This window comes from Chaetodon auriga, chromosome 2 (assembly GCF_051107435.1).
Source record: "Chaetodon auriga isolate fChaAug3 chromosome 2, fChaAug3.hap1, whole genome shotgun sequence".
NCBI lineage: Eukaryota > Metazoa > Chordata > Actinopteri > Chaetodontiformes > Chaetodontidae > Chaetodon > Chaetodon auriga.
The window spans coordinates 19,750,527-19,771,825 of NC_135075.1; the positions used below are offsets into that span (position 1 = coordinate 19,750,527).

A 21,299-nucleotide genomic window follows, 5' to 3' on the forward strand; every position below is an offset into this window, starting at 1 on the left:
GTTCACCTGACAGCTATAGTCATTAGTTGCTTTGCAGATGAAGATTTTATATACAAATTAGATTTTCATTTTATAAAATATGATATATTGGTGTAGATTGAACAACGTACCACTGGAAAAATTAGCTTTACTTAAAGCAGATACAACATGAAATGCTGCATGCACAGTGATACATCACAAATGAAAGTTCACTCGAACGGCAACAAGTCAACTCAAGCTGCAAAGTGAAAGATAATTAACCGTGTTACATACACATATCAGGTAAAATAATACAACAGTTGCCCTGAAATGTAATATAAAGTAACATAAAATAAGAAAAGGCCCCCGTTTTTGAAGACAGGCTCACAACATAAATAAACATGGTGAGTATCCTTTCACTTTCTTTGCAGCGTAGATGTGCATTGAGATGCATGCTTATTTTGATTTTTCACCGTCAATTTAATGTTTGGATGTAATTGAATTGGACTGGGTGTAATCAAATCAAATCAAATCAAATCAAATCAAATCACTTTATTTGTATAGCACTTTTCATACATAATGCAACACAATGTGCTTTACAAGAGTTTAAAACAATATAAATAAAAACAGAACAACACCAAAAACCCAACCCTCCCACCCTCCATATGTACTAACACACACCCTCAACTACATGCATACACACACACACACACACACACACAGAGACATTCTCACCACAGACAGTAGCAGGAGTAACGAGACATGGCAAGGCACTGATGGTGGTGATATTGTGAATGTTTTAAGCTGCACTTCTACTTTGCGTTTATAAGCGGTATATAAACGTTTAATGCATATTAGTGCAATATAAATATCAACTTAAAGCTGTGCACATGATAGTGTGTTATTACTCATTTATGAGGTGTATATATATGCTGCTTGTAAATGGTAAGAAAAGGGACTTAATGTAAAGTGGTACCATGTTTGTCTTTATTTGTACTGTATGTTTTAACATGAAAACCAGGAAGAGCAACAACCAATGATTCAAATAAACATTAAACTGGGGAGTTAAGACTTTTACTGCCATGCTCAAAGGCACTCATGAAGCATTAGCGGCGAGCTGTCCTCAATCATCCACTAAATGTTTCAGCACCTCAGCCTGCTGCAGTCATAAACACGGTGACAGCAGCCTAACCTTCAGAGGATGTGATGCAACGCTCTTATTATCATAATATATGCTGATATCATCGCCTCAGTCCTCCACCAATCAGCGCGCCTCACTTTCACCACCTGCTAGGAACTGAATTCCATCATTCCAGGCATTCCTGCCCTCGCTCCCTCCCTCCCGTCTCCTCCTCCTCCTCCTCCTCCTCCTCTTCCTCGTTTAGCCTACAACCAAGTTTGTCCCGACAGACAGCTCCTGCTACTATTGTCTTTCCTCGTCCAGGCACGGCGGCTTTTGTTTGGAGTCTCTGTGGGATATTTATCCGCTCCCGTGTTTTGTTTTTATTTATTTATTTTTTCCCCGCGTGGATCTTATCATACTGGAAGACAGCAAAGTGGCGCTTGAAGGAGGTACGTGCTGCTAAACGTGAAGTTGTGTCTGACATTGTTTCGGGTTTGCGGGATGAGTGCGCGCTCCAGATAACGCTCAGTTTTATGGGAAATACTCAGCATGTTAGCGAAGACCGCGCTGAGATAATGTCCGCCTGCTTTTACGAAGGGGGAAATTTCATTCACGATATGAAGCGGCGTTGGCTGCTTCCCAAACTTTTCTCACGTCAAGAAACCTCTCCAGGCGCCTTGTTTCCTGCGGGGATATACTGAGGACATGTCGTTGTCTCCGTGCCGCGCTCGGTGAAGTGGAAATGAGTGAAACCTAATCGCAAAATCAAGTCTTTCATAGTGTCAAGTCAAGTTGAAGCTGTAATTTCTTTCCTTTCACTTTGCCGTCCTGGACACAACTTAAGGGCCCGATAAGGAAGCAGTGAGTCAGGTTGATATAAATAAATGGCTGGTGGGAATAAAAGTGGACGCACTTGCTGGTCATATACTAATAATCGGTTTCAGGTCGTGTCAAAAATCTTTCTTTACTCGCTCCCCGTAGACGTCCCCCCCCCCCGACAATTATAGGACAATTAACCCGAAATCTTTTGCAGTTTAGCGAGAAGCTTAATTATAATTTCTCTCAAAACGCTGTTTTCCTGGAGACATGAGGGAAAGGTATTTTAGGAATGCAGAAAGAGGGAAGAGAAGCGCGCTGGAGCGTTTTTTTTTTTTCTTTCTTCTTAATTCACAAATACCTTTCAGAGCGCAGCCAGGCTGAAGGCTCAACACTGACGGACACAGATCCAAAAGAAATGGTTCAACATCACGGGAAGGTCTCAAATAATCTACACTATAGGACAAAAGTATGCATTTTTATACTGCATTTTTGAATCTTCACTGAAGTAGAAGTATTACATGCAAAGTGTAGGTACCGTAAGTGTCAAAAGTACTCCTGCAGAGCAGCCCCTCTTGTGTCTTATGATATTCTTTGTATTTGAACTGCAGCCATTAGTCGATTAATCAATTAGGCGGCAGACAAAATGAATCGATTAATCGTTACTTTAAGCAAAAGTGCCAAAACTTTACTGCTTCCAGCCTGTTGTCAGCTTGGACTCTGGGGACTCATGATGGACATTTTGCCGACCAAATGATTAATCCATTGAGAAAATAATTGGCAAATTAACCAGCCCTAATGTCACATGGTGTTAGCAGATATGAATCAGGGAAGACTTTTTGCTGCTTAGGCAAAGTTCAGTTTCAGCTGCTTGAGTTAAAAGCATATTTCTAAAATCACCATGCTACTAAAAAAAAGTCTCATTTTGGTATCTGTGCCAGAACTTAGTATCATGTTGGTGTTGAAGAATTTGCAATGATACTAGTGATCACAGTGATTTTATTTGTTATTGTAAGAACAGTTTTAGAGCTCTTAATGACTCCTCAGCTATCAGTCCGCCTTAACATTTTCAGCACGGTGCCCTCCCCTCTGTCCCACAGGCATCCAAGCATGGAGACGCCACTGGATGTTCTGTCAAGAGCAGCATCATTTGTTCATGCGAATGAAGAAGAGAGTAAGTTTGATCGGACTGCTCAGTTCCTCTTGTGTCTTGTGTGTCAGCAGAAGTGGAGTTCAGACTTATGGCTTTTTCTGTCTGGACTGCGGCGCTGTCAGAAGGCGCACTGTGCGTTACATGTCGATGAAGTGCAACATTATGCTCAGCCATAAGCCTTGGCCCCGTTTTCGGCCATAAGACAATAGGCATCTTTGTGCTGTGCGAGCTTGCAGTTGCAGATACGCAGGCAAATAAGACCAACCGCACTCAACCGCCATCAGCACTGCTTTTTAACCTGCTGCTTGCTTGTTTTAACCTGCTTTCGCTGGAATCAGGGTGGGGTGGTTCTCTGTCATCTGTGTCTCCCTCCATTTCAGTGTCTTCCCATCCTGTCTGTGTTGCTGCCCATTTGATCTCTGTCCATCTTCTTCCCTCTTTCTCAGTCTCCCTGCCTCCTGTCTGCCTCTGTCTTTTGTTTTCTCCTCTCCTAATCATGTCTGAGGACTTCTGGCATTTGAAAAAAACAAAAATTCCTTCCGAGATTAGGGAGAAATAGCCAATCCGTGTCAGCAGGCCTCTCCACAGCCAGCAGGTCCCAGAGCTGAGTGAATCTTTCAAGAACACTTAACACTGAGTGGATAGCACTGATACTTGATCTGTGCTGGTTAGAGGTGTAGTTTGTTGTTTTTTGGGTTCTCCTCAACAGCTCTGCACCTCATGTGACATGCATTTAATAACTGCTTTCTGGCTGTGCAGGATTTAAACCTGGATCACAGTTGTAGAGGCATTTACTGGGAATGACAAGCAGGTGGATTTGTGATTTGTTTTTGTATGAATTTGTTTATCTTGAGAAGGAATTTGAAGCTCCCCAAACATCAGGGAGCTCTACAATTTGCGTTCTTAAAAGCCAAACGGTGTCCTGAATTCCATTAAGACGCATGAATATTTTAATTTGGTAGAAGTGCGAAGAAGCGAGCTCCTGTTACAGCTGTGTCACATTGAGAAAGCAAGTTCTTCAAGTTCCTTATTTAAGGTCTCTTTCAGAGATGATGCTGATTGAGGGATTGATTGATCAACTTGGAATTTGCAGCATACATACAGGAAATTTTCAGATCGTCAGGTGTGTTCATTGATGTATTGAGAGACTGGGGATATTTAGAAAGAGCTTCAGCTGAATAAAGTCTCCCATGTCACCAGTTTGTTCCCATAATACTTTGGCTTAAATGAGCCGAATATCAGCTTCCTTGCACTCCTGAGTTAAATGGCATGGGAGCGCTCCTCCCCTCCTCCTCTGCTCCCTTGCTCCCCTGCAGTGTTTTTGTTTTTTCCCCTGCGCTGATGTCACTTTTTGTTGTGGGTCGTGCATGGTCTCTTTGTCCAAAGACAATGCACTCGACCCGTTTCCACAATAGTGCAGGAGAAATGGGTGGGCCAGCAATCCAGCCAGCCTACAAAGCCAGTTAACCAACCAGCTAGTCTGCCCAACTAGCTAGTCAGAAACCAACCAGGCCAACAGGCTGTTGAGTCAATAGCCTCTGCCTACCTCTTTGCATGTATGCCGAGCCTTCGTAATGCCTGTGCTGCACTTGACACCACAGCACTTGCCACAGAACAGGGTGAGGCTCGGCCGTCACAACAGCCGCTGTGGCTCAGAAGGACCAAGCGGGACTTGTGAGAGCCAGTGTTTCAGTTCACAACATTTAGACCTTCAAATGGAAAGCATTGTTCAATTTTTAAAACCACACTCCTGCGGATAACCCATCTCAGTTGGAAATGTATTTCTCGGGTTATTACACAAATGCTGTCTTGAGGGAAATGAAATTACAGTCACATGAATAATGCATTGGTCTGAGGTCGCGCTACTCGCCTCTAAAGTGGAAAATATACTACAATAATATCCCAAAATAGATTGTTGGCCTTGGCCCAGATTAATTAAGGCTGCTTGAACATGGGTGCTTATCTAAAATTAAAACTCTGTCTACACTGCATTAGTTTTTCTTAACATTTGGACTTGAACCTTTTGAGATTTTTTTCTGCTTAATTTGAAGTGACTGTACTTGGAGTTTGCACGTCTCATACTTGTGATGGCTTTGATAGCAGCAACAGCTTTTTTCACAGAGCAGAAGGCATCAACCCACATTTGTTACAGTTTGAAATATCACAACTGTAGATCTACATTTCTGTCCTGCCCTGCGGGTTAATGTATTTAAATACGCTGTTGTAATGTGTTTTCATACTGTAATGAGTCCAGAAGAAGAATGCACTCTCCAGTTCACTTTGCATGCCTTTTAAACACAAGGATACCATCTCCACTTACTTTTGCAGTTGAACGCACTCGCTAAAATTTCTCTAATCAGTGTTGTCTAACGAACCGCCATAATCCAAATGAGCTGATAGAAATGTTGACGTGTTCATCTTCAATTATTGCCGTACACTCACAAGGGAGCAGCAGTGAGTGCTTCGCGGTCTCTTGCTTTGCCCTTGGTTGTGCCTCACAGGCAGGGCTGCTCTGACTTATTCGAGAAGGTCATTGAGGCCAGATGCAGCCTGACTGGCAAGATCAAGGCAGGGCTGAAAACAGCACTTTCAAATCTTCTACATGTTTTTCAGATACGGAAATAATTGAGTCCATATAAAACCTTTCCAATGGCCATCATCAACCAACAACCACTGATATATTTGCATAGGTGTGTGTGTGTCTGCGGTGCAACTGGCGATAAATTCAGCCAATCACCAGTATCTGATATATTCATCCAATTGCCCATCCCTTGTGTAGTATATTGATGACGCAGCAATTTGAATGATGTGACTGATATGAAAGTCTATGAATAACTAAAGACCAAACTAACACCAATACTTACACACACATGCCATATATGCACACACTCCAGCAGGTCTGATCCTTGCTGTCAGTGAGCTTGAATTCCCACCTTCTGGTTGGAGGACAAGCTGTCTGTGAACAATTCTGTCCACAGGTCTTAAGTCAAATAGTCCTGACCTTGAATATACAGTAATTACTTACTCGGAAAGCAGTGAGGTAATCTGTGCCTTGTATTTAATGGTGAATGCGGGGAAATACTTAATGCTTGCCATCACCCCTCCATAGCAATTTTGGTGACTACTTGGAAGATCTTGCAGTGTGCTCCACCCTTCCTGGAAGCAAACCTGTATTTGAAATCAACCTTAAACTGTCTGGATTGCAGTTCTAAGAACACATCAAAATATTTTTGTTTGTAGCTCAGTGCTTTCTGAATTCTAGCAGTTTTGAGTACATTTTTAGAGAAATGTCTTTGGTTTTAGTGTGAGCGCAGAGACATAGCCTGTCAGCACGCCTTGACTATGCTTGTTGGGTCTTGGATGTCAGATCAAAGCCAGTCATTCCAAAGAGGGCCGGTGGTTTAGGGCCCTACTGACGAGATGGAATATGGACCTTTTGTTTCTGACAGGAACCACAACAAAAGAAGAACTGGTGCCAAGAGAAGGTGGTTGGCTGAGATCTGCGCAGTGCCCTCTGCTCTACTTCTGCACACGCAGAGATACACATGCTGTACACTGAAATTCCGCTTGTTTGTTTAGAGAAAACGCACACAATCACACACACACACACACACACACTTGCAGAATCTCCCCTTCATTGTTATAGTTTCCATGGTTTGTTCAAACACCACCATTCTTTTTCTAGCTCTTGGTGAAGGGAAGTAGTGCCTTAAAGCAGACTCTTCTGTCTAATTCATTCACTGAGTATCAGTTCAAGTAATTGGTAGATATGGAGGTTGTGAGAAAATCTTGATATTTTCTTTCCGCTGTCCAAATTTGCAGATAAATCTTGTTCAGTTTGTTGATCTCCTGATTTTAATCTAATGGCATCATCACATCATTTTTTTCTCCAATACTTTATGACCAAATAGCTCTAAGGCAAATGACATAATTAGCAAACGTTTGCATGCACACACGCCAAACTAAGATTGTGTACGTGGTTAACATTGTGCCTGCTAAACATCAGTGTGTTAGCATTGTCATTTTGAGCATGTGACCATGCTGACGTTAGCATTTAGCTTTAAGCACCTCATGCCTAAGTACAGCCTCACAGAGCTGCATGGCTGAAGACTGAGTCGTATTTTGATGGAAACAAACATTTAAAACATGCAACAGGTCCTGAGCAGACTCACAAGCATTCAGCTGAATCTCATCCTTGCTGGATTTTCATTCCTTTCATCTGAATCGTGTTGGATAGCCTACTTGGGGCAGAATTTGGACAGACACTGTTTATGGTTTTATATATTTTGTATTTATGTACATTATCAAATCAGATTCTGTCACTGGGCAGGCAGGCAAACTGTAACTTAGTCATGTGATCATGTACTGCAGGTCCACACTGAGGTGGACCAGACTACCAGATCCTGTCATAGTCCTAATCTAGGGGGGTCCTCGCCTAAAGTTGTATATGAATGAACTACAGCAAGATAGGTTAACTAAACTTTACAGAGGTAAACTTTTTTAAGGGCTGATCATCCTCTCTGTAAGAGAGCAGTCAAGGCTAGTCGGAGCTTGTCGGTGCTTGGTTGTTTATAGTCAGATCAACTCAGAAAGTGAAATCGGAGAACTTGCATCATGGTACTTTGTCTAAACTGTGCTGGAGGCAAACACTTTTCTAGGTGGGAGGTAATTTGACCGAGGATTCATGCCCGTGAGTGGGATGGGTTTTGGGTGTGTAGAGCTTTTTCAACAAGGTGTGGGTTTGCCCTCCAGCCTGTCCATATTTCTGACAGATATTTCTCAATGCTGCCTGCGCAACACAACACAGGTGTTGGCATGACAGCACGTATCAGCCTATGTAGTGAGCAGCGTAACTCTGTCACTCATCTTCAATGCACAGCTTCCATGTTAAGGTGTTTTGGCATTAAGAGAATGTAAACTTAAACGCATGAAGTGGTCTTTGGATCTTTTAGTGACTGAGACAGTCCCAACAAAGAGAAAGTGAGCTTTAGGCAGCCAATAATCTCTTTTTACAGGGTTGCTAAAACCAGTGTGAGCACTCTTTTCCAAGGTCCAAAATTCCCTGTGGCACATGTTACACATGCCTGTTGTTTAGTTAGTCTACATTTGCATAACAGTGTTAAAGAAATAGTTTGATAGTTGCGAGAGTCTCTGCTGTTGGTTGGCAACCTCAGGATGAAGCAAGACTACAGGAAGTCACTGCTTCCAGCCAAGAAATAGTGTAGCACATACTGTATGACATGAGTAGTTTTCTTATAAGAATACTGGCAATAGTACTTTTTATGGCAGTAGGATATTTATGGCATTTAGAGGTTTCATAAATTGTACATAATGTATATATACATAGTTGTTTTTCTATTCTGTATCCTGTATACTTTTTTTTTTATCTTGACACTGTGTTTGCTTTTGGTAATGCTTGCTGTCTGTAATGACTGAATTTCCCCGGTGTGGGATCAATAAAGTCTTATCTTATAAACCCCTCTGAAACTGCAAATCATGTCATTGTCATTGTAAAGATGACAAATTATTAGTTTGTGAGCTTTAGAGATGCTGATATTAGGATTTATTAGATTTTGGATAGAATTTGAGATCTCCCTGCTTCCAGTCTTTATGCTAAAATAAGCTAAGCTAAGCTAAGCTAAGCTTCTGGCTATGTTGAACTGTTCCTTAAACAACACATTGCACCTGTGGTACTTCCACTATTTAAATACATTGAAGTAGTAACTTTAGGTGTTAAGCAAATACTTAAAGTGGCCTAGTCAGACGTAATATCACTTGTCTCGGCCTGGAGTGTGAGAAGTGCATGTCAAGGTCTTATCAGTGTTGAGTCTTCACACAGTTCACCGTGCTGTACTTTTTAAACTTCCACTCTCAGTCTTTGGCAATAGATATACAAACTCCCTGATGGTGTCACTGATGCCTAAGGAAGAGTTACTGCAACCCCATCTCTTAATAAATTCAATAATCCTTTCCACTTGACAGTTGACTGACAAATGGATAACACGTTGTAATGATTGTCAGCAGCACGTCTGTCTTCATCTTGCAGTCTACACACAGGCTCAGTCTTTTTATTCTGTTCTCAGATCTGTGTTTGCTGGTTTTGTGTTTACAGACTATGACAGATTAGTTTAATTTTATGAAGTAGACAAGGTGCTGCTGCCACCACTGATCAAACAATTCGACGTGCACTGATATGCCTGCTAAGTGTGTGAGCGACTCGCCATAATTTATGAGTTTATGGCAGAAGTCTGCAGCGAACATAACAGTCATAAACCAAACAGCAGGGGACAATGTGGAGCGCACAGGCATCTAGTGTGGTTACGTATGCGTGCTGTAGTTTTTGTTTGTGTCCTCAAATTTGTGTGTGCATGCAATAAAAGTTGAAGTATGTATGAAATGTCTCCTCCATTGTCTCAAACACCAGCTGTGTTTTACTGCCTGCTTTTCTGTCAGCTTCCCAGTCAGTGTCTGTTGCCTTGTTATTGATTAATGGGGCACGATGATGTCATTGACTCTTAGTACTTGAGTTATCGCCTGCCGTCAGTGTGTGTGTGGGTCAAGGAGTCTGCAGTTGATAAATCTTGGTTATCAGCAGTTTTTATGAGTGCTATAACAATCTCACGAAGTCAAAGTGATGTAGAGACGATGCATAGAGCAATGCTTTACCTCGGACATTATTGCCACACTCCTGCTTTTCTTCTCTCGCACCTGTTTTATCTCCTTCATTCTCATCATAGAAGACATTTACAGTACGTGAGATATCACTGTAGGAATCCTGCCTTCGCCCTTGACAGAGGCACTGGCCTAAAGACAGAAGTTTGGGGCGTGTTGGTCTACCAGCTGCTCCTGGTGGGTCAGATGCTGTGATGGACAGAGTTGATAAAAGTTTGTCACAGTGTTATAAAAAATAAGGTAAGAAGAGTCATTTTATCTAACAGCACGAAAACCAGTGAAACACAGAGCAGCCGCTCCTGATGCATGGACAGGCCTGATACTGTCCACAAGACCAGGAGTGGGCTTTCCCCAAATGTACACTGCTTTGTCAATACACAAAAGACTTTTCTTGTCATGGCTGCATAACAACAAGACCTTTTTGTTATCTTCCTCAGGGTCAAACATTTTTTGCTTTAACAAATCAGCGCATCTTGATTTTTTTGAGGAGGATCTACTCCCTTTCTTGTGGACAGTATTCTGTCATAGTGTGTTGGTTTTAATGGTAAGCATGTTCCTTTTACATCTGGAGAACGTGATTCGTAGGCCAGGACATTTCTGTAGCACCGCAGTGCCTCATTTATAATGGTATGTTGTGACACATTTTCATCATCGTGGTCTAATAATACTGAAACTGTAGCCTACATACTTTAAAGCAAGACTCTATTGACTTAGCTTATTAGCATTCTTGCAGAGAGTTGGATGAAAAATGTACATTAATTCCTCCGTGTGTGGTGAGTTTTAGAGATGCTGCAAGCAGAGTTTGTGTCGCTGGCAAGAGCCAGGCTAGCCGTTACCCTCAGTGGTTTCATGGGAGCACTGGTACAATTGTAACATCATTTATTTTGATTCTATCGAAGCGAATGGAGATTAGGGTTTAGAAAGACTCCTTACTTGTACAGGTCACCCTAGAGGCGGGTTGCCTGTGCTGCTCACCGCACAATCATACTGCTGAGGGCCTGGTTTAATTGTAAACTTTGTAGGAATAAATATGTTCAGTGCTTCAAGATGAACAGCTTCCCAGTCACTCCTCCTTACCATCAGTCCATCTCTTGCTGTCTTACCCTCCTCCCTCCCTCCTTCTGCGCCTCTAGATACGCTTCCCTCTGCAGTTTAACTTACTGTTGACAGCTGCACACACACACACACACGCACAGGGACTCACGTCATCGTCACCGCTTTGTTAAGTGTCGTGGTTCAGCAGGCGGCCATTAAGAGTAGAGGGGCAAGGGGCCGCCATGGTCACGAGGTCAAAGGTCAAGTGTCAGAAGGGTCACAGTTGCAAGTCACGAGGTTAAACACAACCGACCCTTATTTTTCCTCTACACACGGCATTTCTGTTTTGCACTTTGACCAAACAAATTTCTCAGTACATTTACGTACCAGTAATCATTTTGAATTGTTGACTGCGTTTCATCCTAAACGAGACAACATGTTTTTCACTTGTGGAAATTTCTAAAATACTTGTGTGTAGCTAAGTTTGAAAAGATGTGATTTCAGTAATTTAGGGCTGTTTCATTGTGCCATCTATGTTTAGAACACTATCTTTTCTCCCAAATTTGATATGTTAAATTCCCTTGCAGTGATTTCCTTGTCACTGTAAACTGCTCTATTGGCTGGAGCCGGATGTTGATCGCCACACGTCTCCTCTCTTACACTCTCTGATTGATGCTTTTCACTTGCCACCAAGAAGTTTCACTATTGTACATCTTTCTGAACAAAGAATGAGAAGTCATCCACCACACTGAATAGGCAAAGTTATTTCATAGATGGCGCTTCTCACTCCCGATGCAGCATCTGAGTGAAATGGTCAAATGCTCAGGTTTTAAGTCCTCTTAAGTCCTCCCCTGATAACAGTAGTAGCTTGAATTTGAGGCTGTGGCTACTTCTCAGAACTCATGTCCCGCGTTCGCTCTCAGTAAATGCCACGCTCGCTGGTCCCATACCAGCTCTGCTGTCTTAGCGAGGGAGCTGTTTCTCAGGGCCGTGCTGACCACACATACTTTGCATTCTTCTCTTTTTGATAGCACTCGCCATAGTTACTCAGAATGGAATGAAACAGGATTGCAAAGCTTCTCACAAACATGAAGTTAACCTTTGCAGTAGCTAAAGAAGTATTACCGCTGAGACACGCTGAGTTTTCTTTGTGATTTGTGAAGTCACTTGAGTTGATTAATGGCTCCACAGTTGAGCTAGCACACAACATAAAAACACAACAGATTTAGAGCATTTATTACATTTGAACTTCTTTTGGGTTTATGTGAACACAATTAAAGAAACATTAATCATTATGCATTTATTGCCTTTCTCTTTCCTCTTATTTTAATGTTGATTTAAATTTGCAAAGGGGATTTTCAAGGTAATTTTTCCCCAGAAAATCAATTATTTTGAAAAAGTCAGGAAAGGCGGTACATGGCAATACCTGATAGTCTGTGAACACACTCCTCTCAGAGAAGTATGTGTAGTATTTGTAGCCTTGGCATCCGGTGATAAGGTTGTGTTGACAACATGTGAGCGCACCGAGGCTGTAAATCCAGGCACAGATGCAGAACATGAGTGGTGATGGCACAGAGCCTGCTGTCCCACGTAGGGGCTGTCTTAGCCAATAAATGATAAGCCCCTGGGGTCAGTTTGTTGCCAGCTAACTGTTAGCATGGGAAGAATGTTGTCATATGTCCTGGTGGTCAGTAGAGGCACTGACCATTTTCCATTACCAGAAATAAGATATGCTTGGTGTTATGTGCTTGAAATGGTTTATCTTCTTTGAATTACCAACAAAACAAACGTTGACCAGCCTCAAAAGTTTAATCTGAACACTAGATAAGCCATTTTAGCCTGAAAGAGTGAATGCTCTGTTGAAAAGAGGTGTCACTGCTCTGCACGTGCTATCCTTTACACCTTTCCTGCTCCCATATGAGACACGAGTCTCAGCTTGCTGCTCAGAAAAGCTTTGCATCATGCAATCAGATCTGAGCTGCGTTCCAGGCAGTTGCATACCTGTAATAACATACAGTAGATATCTAACCTTGCATCGTGTGAGAGTGCATCCAGAGTCTGCATCATGTTTGTTTTCTGTATGCTGTAAATGAAATTTGGCATGCAGACTGGAGGGGAGGAGGAGGTGGAAGGAGGGAGAGCACTCATTGACCAGAGATAGAGAGAGGAAAAAGATTTGGAGGGGAGAAAAGGTTCAGGGATGGACGTCTAACAAAGGCTGCCAAGGCCTGATATTGCCTTGTAAGAGAAGAGCTTTGTTAAATTGAGGGGAGACAGATAGACAGCAGGTCAGTTTGAGAGAAGAGTGAGATGGTTTGTTCAAATGGTAAAAGAGAAGCAGCACAGATTGGCTGTAAGGAGGAGCGGCAGCACAGATTTAGATGTCATGGCTGCAACAGAACTCTTTGCACATCCTCAGGTGGTTTACCTTGTTTCTGTCACTGCAGATTATTAAACAATACTGAGAAACCATAATGACTGTTGGTGTGGTAGTCTTTGTAAGTGGCACTGCTACACGATATTACAGTATATTATAAAGCGTATTTGCCATCCAAAAACAACAGTATTCTTGATTTTTGATGGGCTATAACATGAAAAGCAGTACATTTGTATTGTACATTTGGATTATCATGTACCAGCTATTAGTGGCTAGGTATGTATCATACCAGAAGCTACCTTCCCTGCATGGTCTTGATTAATAAATAAGTATTTTAGAAAGATTTCCATGTTAGAATTTGATCATGCTCATATATTTAAACCTGCAACTTCACTTAAAGGAAACATAATGTGCTATGTGATATAATTACATAATTGCTGAAATTGAACATACCCGCAGCAAGTGAATGAATGCTGAGCTGGTGTTTAATAATAAACAAAACCTTAGATTTGTTAACGTCCGACAGGGTTTCCACAGACAAACACAAAGGTGGGAAGTGACCGAATAGCTTCACTTCCACACAATCACCTGTTGTTGTCATTGTTCCTGTGGAGCAACCTGATATTTCCCAGGAACACTCCCAGGAACCTTCTGTGAGGGTGTCTTGTTGCAGCTGTGTAATTTTGTCTCTGAATGCTCAGAAAGATGATGTAAATGTCCTCACAGAAAGCCGAGCTCAGTACAGTATCCTAACTTCTGCTTCAGATCTGTCCTGCTCTGGTGACTCTATATTATATGTGTAATCTAACCTGTTACTGCCTCCAGGTTTGTGTTAAGGAACCACCTGGATACCAAGAGCTGAGACAACATATTTCAGAGTGCCTTCAGTCCATTATGTCACCGTGTAAACAAAGTAATGGTGTGTTGGTATTTCAACAGAGGGTCCCATAAAGTAATCAAGTATTTGGCCTGTGATCTCAGCCAGTTGTTCTTCCACTCCGGATTATTAAAGCTCATATCAATTATCAAGTTTAAGAGAAGTCACTCTTCCTTTATCCATCCTCAACAAGGTGTAAAGGTCATTTCAGAAATAAATCCAAAGGCTGAATGCCAGAAAGGAAGCAGGAAAAGTGAGAAAGGCAGAAGCAAGTCGAGCGTCTTTTCTTCACACTCTGCCATCATCCTGCGGTCTTTCATTCTGCCAGTGTTTGTGTCACAACACTGGAGCATGTTAATAAGGAATTAGGATGAATCACCACCTGGCCTGTGCAGTGTGTTGTTATCCAGACACACCTACTCCCAGGAGAAGCCCAGACCTGTTGAGAGAGACATTCAACACCGCGGGACATTAAGTAGGTGCGGTTGTGCCTTGTCCTGATAGATTAGATAAATAAATAGACCAGCAGGAAGTAAGTAAAGGTAGTAATGAGAGGAAAGCAGGAATTCTCCAGCTGAGATGAAGGGCAGTTGTGTCTCCACACAGCTAATATATGAATGTATGATATATAAGTGAGTAAGCGTGTGCACTGATAGATCTAATACCTATTTCATTTTAAGAGTAGAGATCAAACCGGATTACAGAGGTCCAACTCGAACTCTTATTTTGTAAGGCCAGAGGATACTACAAACCAGTTCACGCATGTAGTAGTTGAGTTATTCACTGGTAAAATGAGGTTTTGTGTTCATGCAGTGATGCTTTTCCACAGAAGTTTGTCTGACATGCTTCAGGGGTTTTTTTTAATAACAGCATTGCTACAGCTTGCCTTTTCCTATAGCTGACATCACTATAGGTCATTAGCTTCACAGCGAGCTCTTTACTCCTGAGTCACGCTGGGCAAACGGTGAGGAGAAAAGGTTATTACCACAGTAGGCTAAGGTATGTGTAACAACCTGTCCCTATGGAAGAAACAGGTGGAATTTCGTCGACTTGTTGTATAACCATTAATCTCCTTAGTATACTGATTCAGTCTTACGACATGCCAAGCCAGAACAAAGACACTGTGTTAGAGACTGTGTTCCCCTGTTTAAGTCAGCTTTAAGTCAAGTATTTGGGATAACTGAAAGACAAATGAGTAGCAAATGGAGCAGTCAGAGGGAAACACGTTGTGCATCAAATAACCAGCAGTAAGGCTAAACTGGACTGAAGTACTTGGTAGTACAAGTATTTTTTAATACGATTTGTTTCATTCTGATCAGGAAAGGTCAACTTTAATTGATAATGTGACACTTTTTTACTCCTGATGGCTTCATTAGTATTTTTGTAAGCTTGCCCTATGTGGTAAATACAGAGTAAACGTAGTAGTAGTCGTCCTCGGTTCACTCGGTCGTCTAATTTAGTGCATGAGAGACACAAAGTCTGGGCAAAAGTGAAAACACACACTGAGTCCATTTTAGGCAATTGAGGAGCCAAAGCACAGGTGGTCAACAATTCACCATCTAGATGATACATTTTAGCTTTCTTTGACAGTCTTAAGAGATTACGTCGATTATGAGCCATTATGTCGTTACGGGGAGCTCCGCTGAGCTGCCTCATTGAACTGTCTGGGACTCTGTGATGGTGTCTGACTGGTCTGCTGCGTGGTTTAGATGTTGTAAGCTAGAGCTACCTGTGGATGCTGATCAGACTTTTAGATTCAGACCTTTTTCAAGGCAACCTGCTGAATTTTTATATCCCTTTTTTTCTGAAAATTGCTTCAGATTTAGCTGTTTTGCCTCTTTAAAACATAAAACATTCAGACATTGTAACCGTACTCTAACTAATGCAGTTTGAAAGAATCATCCTGTTAAAAATGTCACCTCTCTGAATAATTTCAGGCTTATTTCTTTATTGTATTGAGGGTACCTCTTGGTCTTTTTATACTGATTTAGACTTTGTATCACATCTGCTTTTCTTCATACTTGACAGATCTTGTTGATAGCTTTTTCACTGCTGCACTGGCCATTTATGTCTCATAGAAGAAGTCTCTAAACTCAGAGGGACTCAACCTGGTTATGATAAAGGTTAAAAAACTCCTTCATAGTCATTAGTAGTGACTTCAAATAAATGTATATAACTTATAGCATTATAATTGTAACACGCTGTCACTGTTTCCCTTAATGGTGCTGCTTTGTCTAAATAAAGCAGAAATCTATTGTTGCTGTCTTCTCCAACAGAAAACGTGTGAAGTTGTTTGCAGGATGTACGAGTTGCTGTGCACCTGAACCAACTGAGGTCTTACTACAGCTTTTTAATTCAATTTTTGCTTCCTGGAACAACTTTTTCTGTACGTTTTCACACACTTGATACAATATGAGTTCAGCAATAGACAACAAACTGGGGGTTCAGGCCTCTTCCTTTGAGACGTTTGGGCCTCTGAGTCAGTTGTAACCTGCAGCAGCGGCTGTAGTAGCTGCAGCAGCACTGAATGAACCCTCTGTCTGAACTCAGCCGTGTTGTGTGTGAAACTGGAAACAATGGCAGTTCAATGAGACAAGAACCACGTTCCTTAGTTCACCGTTAGAGGGGGAGGCCGCGAGGGAGGAGGGGGGAGGCCTTTTGTGTGTACTTGTGTACGAGAAAGAAAGGGGGGAGGTGTTTGGAAAGATGTGGAATGATGTGTGTTTGAGAAGGGTAGATGAGTGTGTCTGTGTAGATGCGTACACACTGTGTTGGTGTTTGTTTTGTAGTCGTGGCTTACGTGTGTGTGCGTGAGAGGATGGGTGGGGTGGGGGGGTAAACAAGCCCTCTGTATAATTAGTCTGTTAATCCAGTTTTGAGCTGTGTTAGAAGTTAGGAGAGGCCTGTTTTAGTGAGGCAGAGGTCGCTGCCTGATGAATTTAGTGTTTTTAACCCGCCTGAAGCTCAGGATAGAAAAATAAATCCACCTGCCTTGAAAGCTTTATCTCTTCTTCTAGATCTCTTCCTCTTGGTTTGTCTTAATTTTGTTTCCTGCTGCTTTTCCTTGTTCTGTGCTCAGCTTGTTTGTATTTGGTTATAACAGTCTTACCAAGGAAAAGAGCTGGAATGCAGCACTGCGTAGTTTCACACACTGATTTCTCTTTTTGTAGAATTGCCGAATGATTTCTTCTCATTTTGGATGCATTTTTTTTTATTATTATTTTTGAGAATACTGTACATTAACTTGACTGACTTGAAAATCTAATCCATTGAGTTTGCAGGTTTCAGGTATCAGAATCAGAATTGGATTTGTTGCCGAATAGGTTTTCACATACAAGGAATTTGTCATGGTGTTTTGGTGCTTAACAACAAACATAGCAGGTAGAAAAGTAGTGACACCTCTCACTTCCCGGTATGTGTGTTTTACGGGTATGCGTCACGGTGAAACACACACATGGCAAATGCGTGTTTCTGTGTAAACTCACACTCTAAAGCACAGCCACACCCTGCCCATTATGTTCTCAGTCAAATACCCCGGAGGAAACTCTTCTCTGCTCTTTCCACACAATCCATGTAATCTGATGACAGTCATATTCACGTTCTATTCATCTATTTCCTCTTTTCATCCCATTTGCCTCCTGGTCTTTCCACATCAGTCCCCCTTTTTTTTTGTACTGAGGATAAAATCTGTGTAGAGCCCATCTCAAGCACCAGGGGGCAGGAGAGAACCACTCTGAGACTTCACTGGGCCTTGGTAACTTTTTAGACACTGAAAAAGAAGTGAAGAAGAAAGAAGTGAAGTTTGTTTTCCATCCATTTATAAGACAGCTATAGACAATTTACACATATTTGTTTTCATATAGGTTATATAATATATTCTTTTCACATTTGTTACTATGCCCATATATCTAATTGAGGTATCACTGTGGTATAAAGAAAAGTCCCTAGTCTGTTATATTATTTTCGTTTCTGTTGTAAGGAGATGCACACACACACACACACACACACACACACAAACAAAGTAGACTGAGGGCAAACCATCATCTTTGCCAGGTTTATAAGCAGAAACCCCATAAAAGGAAGCATGTTTTTCTGTTTTCATTGTCCTTCCAGTGATTTGTAAAAATGTCTTCCTTCCCTCAGTCTGTTTGTTTCTCAGCTCCCTTCTTCCACATCTGTAAACAGTCAATCCAAAGCGACTTGTCAAGCCCTAAAACTTCTGTGCTGTCGCTTTATTATTCTCATAATACTCCTGCAGGGACTCGCACCTTGTCATAAACTCACAGCAACTTGAACGTACTTTTATGGTACCTTTAATCTCCTCAGTTGTCACTTTTATTTTCCTTTCTTGGGCTTCTATTGCACCTCAACGATCTCTGCGATGTTTAACATCCTGTGGCAAAACTACAACACTGAGACTTGTGATACTTTTCAAATTCAATTCGGCATTTCTGCGGCTCTTCGGGTCTCTCTCTTTCTCGCCACTCTCTTTCTCTCTGGATGTGTTTAGAGGGGCTGATCTTGCGCGTAAAACATCCCTGATATTTGAGGCGCTCCAGGGATTTAGCGAGCATGCCCAGTGCGCCCCTGTGAGCAGCAGAGGAAACCACTGGTGCAGCGCAGGAGTCATACCAAGCATAGCCTGCGTGTCAGTGCAGTCGACTTACAGCTGGCTGTGAGGAGAACTGACGCTACTCTCTTTTTTTTTGCCCTTTATCGCCGCGATACGTTTACGCGTGTGTCAAAAAAAGTATCTTAAACTAATCAGAGTAGCTGCGGAAATCCCTCTTCTGTCCTCTCTGCGGGGTTTTTATTTTATTAAGGGGGTTTCTAGACAAAGTAAAGTTGGAGGCTGGGCCTTTAGCTTTTTGACCGTCGCTTGAGAGAAGAAAAAAAAGCAGCTTTTTTCTTTTTTTTTTTTTTCCTTTTTTTTCGTAAAAACTCGATAAATGCTACTAACGAAAATGGACCTGTTGAACTACCAGTACCTGGACAAGATGAACAACAACATCGGTATTCTCTGCTACGAAGGTAAAGCGGAGGGTTTGGGTTGCTTGTGGGTGTTGCTCCGGTTGTTTTTAAACCCTCGAAGTGGCCGCTGCCGTTACGCTGAGTTAACGTTAGCGACGTCGTTGGTCGAAGTTTTAACTAAAGTTACTCATGCTAACGCTAGCTGTTAACTTCCACAAGCCTTGCAGGCTAAAAGTTGTACGTTTTACTACACGTACACGATTTTTTACACGACTTCTTTTTGTCAGCTAAAAGCATATTTAACTTTTCGACGTCCATGCCAACGAACGTCATTTTTCCGTGGAGCGTAGTTGTAACCGTTAGCAACGTCGTTAACGTTAGCATTCATTTCCACGTATAGCCATGCTAACACTTTTATTTGTTGACAAACTGGAAGCGTGTTTGTAAACCCGACTCAAAAGGAAGACCTGCTTAATGTTTGAGATGAACGGCTGAATACACGGCGGCGCTTAGCCATGTGTGGGTTTCATGGCTCTCCTCCTGTGGTTGACTCACTCTATTACTAGTTGTCCAGTTATTCTGACTTTCTGCTCTCTATTATTCATGTCAACCTCTTGCATTCCTGTATTTGTCATAATTGTGGGAAAATGTCTGCCTTTAATTGAAATGTAGTCTCATGGATTGACACAGGCTGTTGTTTAGTGTTTTGAACGCAGTAGATCAAACTAAATTTGCATGTTTTTGTTGAGGTCTGGGATCTCTCTTCTTCTCTTTACATATCTGTGCAGTGTGGACCACAAGTTTATTCAAGCGTGAGCAGCGTACGATCTCGTGTTATGTCATGAAGGCACGGAGCAGGAGCTTCCATGTCTCAGCAAAGGGACTGACTTTGGAGTAATGCAGCTCCTGTCCTCTGTGCTCACATGTCAGGGGCTGTAATATCATCCAGTCTTTCTGGGGGCTAAATACAAGTGCCTTCCTCCGTCCCTCTGCCCTTGATTGCTACTTCAACTTGCAGAATCAACTTCTGCACTGAAAGCCAAAAAAACAAAAAACAAAAAACAAAAACAAAAACAAAAATAGGCAGGTCTGCAGCTGTCCAACTGAAGTGACTTTGTGAGTGAAATTGTAAGATTTTTACATGCAGTTCATTTCTGTTCTGCACAGAACCTAACAATAAATGTCAGGATTATAAATTTGCTGATAGTGGTGACTAATTAGTCTCAATTCGAGGCTGCTTTATATAAAAATACAAAAGCTGCAGCAACACGAAGGAAAACATGTTCAGGAGAAACTGATCAAAAGGCTTTCTTTTCAGTCTTTCTGTGCTTCGCTTGTGCCTATTTTTCACCTACTGCTGCTGTGCTCCTCTACATGTAGCATATAATGAGCTTGTCATAGCTTTCTTGTTAAGACTGTGTGACTGAAAACCATTTTAAGGTTGTTTGTCAAGTGGCCAGGTACCATTTTATAGGAGCAGGTAGAAAATGAGTTTTTTTTTTTTGTTTTTTTTTTTAAAAAGAGGTTAACATCTGGTTAAGGTCTCTTTCAACAAAGTTGTACTTTTGTCTATTTCTGATGCTTTGCAGGAAAAAAGGGTTGTGTTTCTTGCTGTAATTCTTGTTTGACAGTCTGCAGGTACAATTCTTGCTTTTAGGCATGTGACTTTTCAAGTTTTGCTCAGGAGTTTGGACACACATGCAATGCTGGTGAAAAATAAGTGACAGTAAACTCACTTAAGTGCAGCGATGGTATAGCAGATAAGACTGCCACTGGCCTGGGCTTTAAGCCAATCAGAAGGGTTTTCTGTGTCCCTGCAAAGCTTCACCTTTCTCGGGTTTCATCCAGTCTGTCTCAGTAAAGAAAATTACAGGAGTAAAGAGGATATAGGACTACTTTTTAGTGGTATTTTTATACTCTTATATCCCCTGGGTGTCTTTTATCTGAAGGGATAGACACAAAGCTTTATTTCTGTCTCTGGAAGCACATCTCTGCAGGCCCATCTATTTGTTTTTTTGGGTGTTTTTTTTGTGTGTGTTGTTTGTTGCTGACAGAGCTAAAATCTGACTCCATCATGTGCCTCATGATAAGAAAACATAGATAAAAGGACAGGGAAAGAGCCAATCAGTAAAAGGAATGAAAGAAAGGCTCTTCATGTTCAAACATGTTGAGCCAAGAAGGGGTTGGAAGAGCTTTGTGCTAGTGTGTGTGTTGTGACTTGTTGTATGCTCGAGCACACGTACTCACATACATTCACATTCACACATACATGCACATTTATACTGGTACGCTGTCCCAAGAGCTTTAGTGTGGCACA

General features: G+C 41.7%; 1 protein-coding gene across 3 annotated transcripts in view; it reads left to right on the forward strand.

Moving 5' to 3' along the window:
* Nucleotides 1-1,401: 1,401 nt before the first annotated feature.
* The window catches only part of vgll4b (vestigial-like family member 4b), a 38,770-nt gene continuing 18,872 nt past the window's right edge, over nt 1,402-21,299 (forward strand). Inside the window, exons 1-2 of one of the 3 annotated variants that reach the window (XM_076739592.1) lie at nt 1,402-1,530; nt 2,998-3,071. In XM_076739592.1, the coding sequence (XP_076595707.1) occupies nt 3,008-3,071 (64 nt within the window). In that variant the 5' untranslated portion in view covers nt 1,402-1,530; nt 2,998-3,007. Of the gene's footprint in view, nt 1,531-2,997; nt 3,072-18,833; nt 19,043-21,299 lie in introns of those variants that run through there. The other 2 variants (XM_076739600.1, XM_076739584.1) reach the window with 2 other exon arrangements.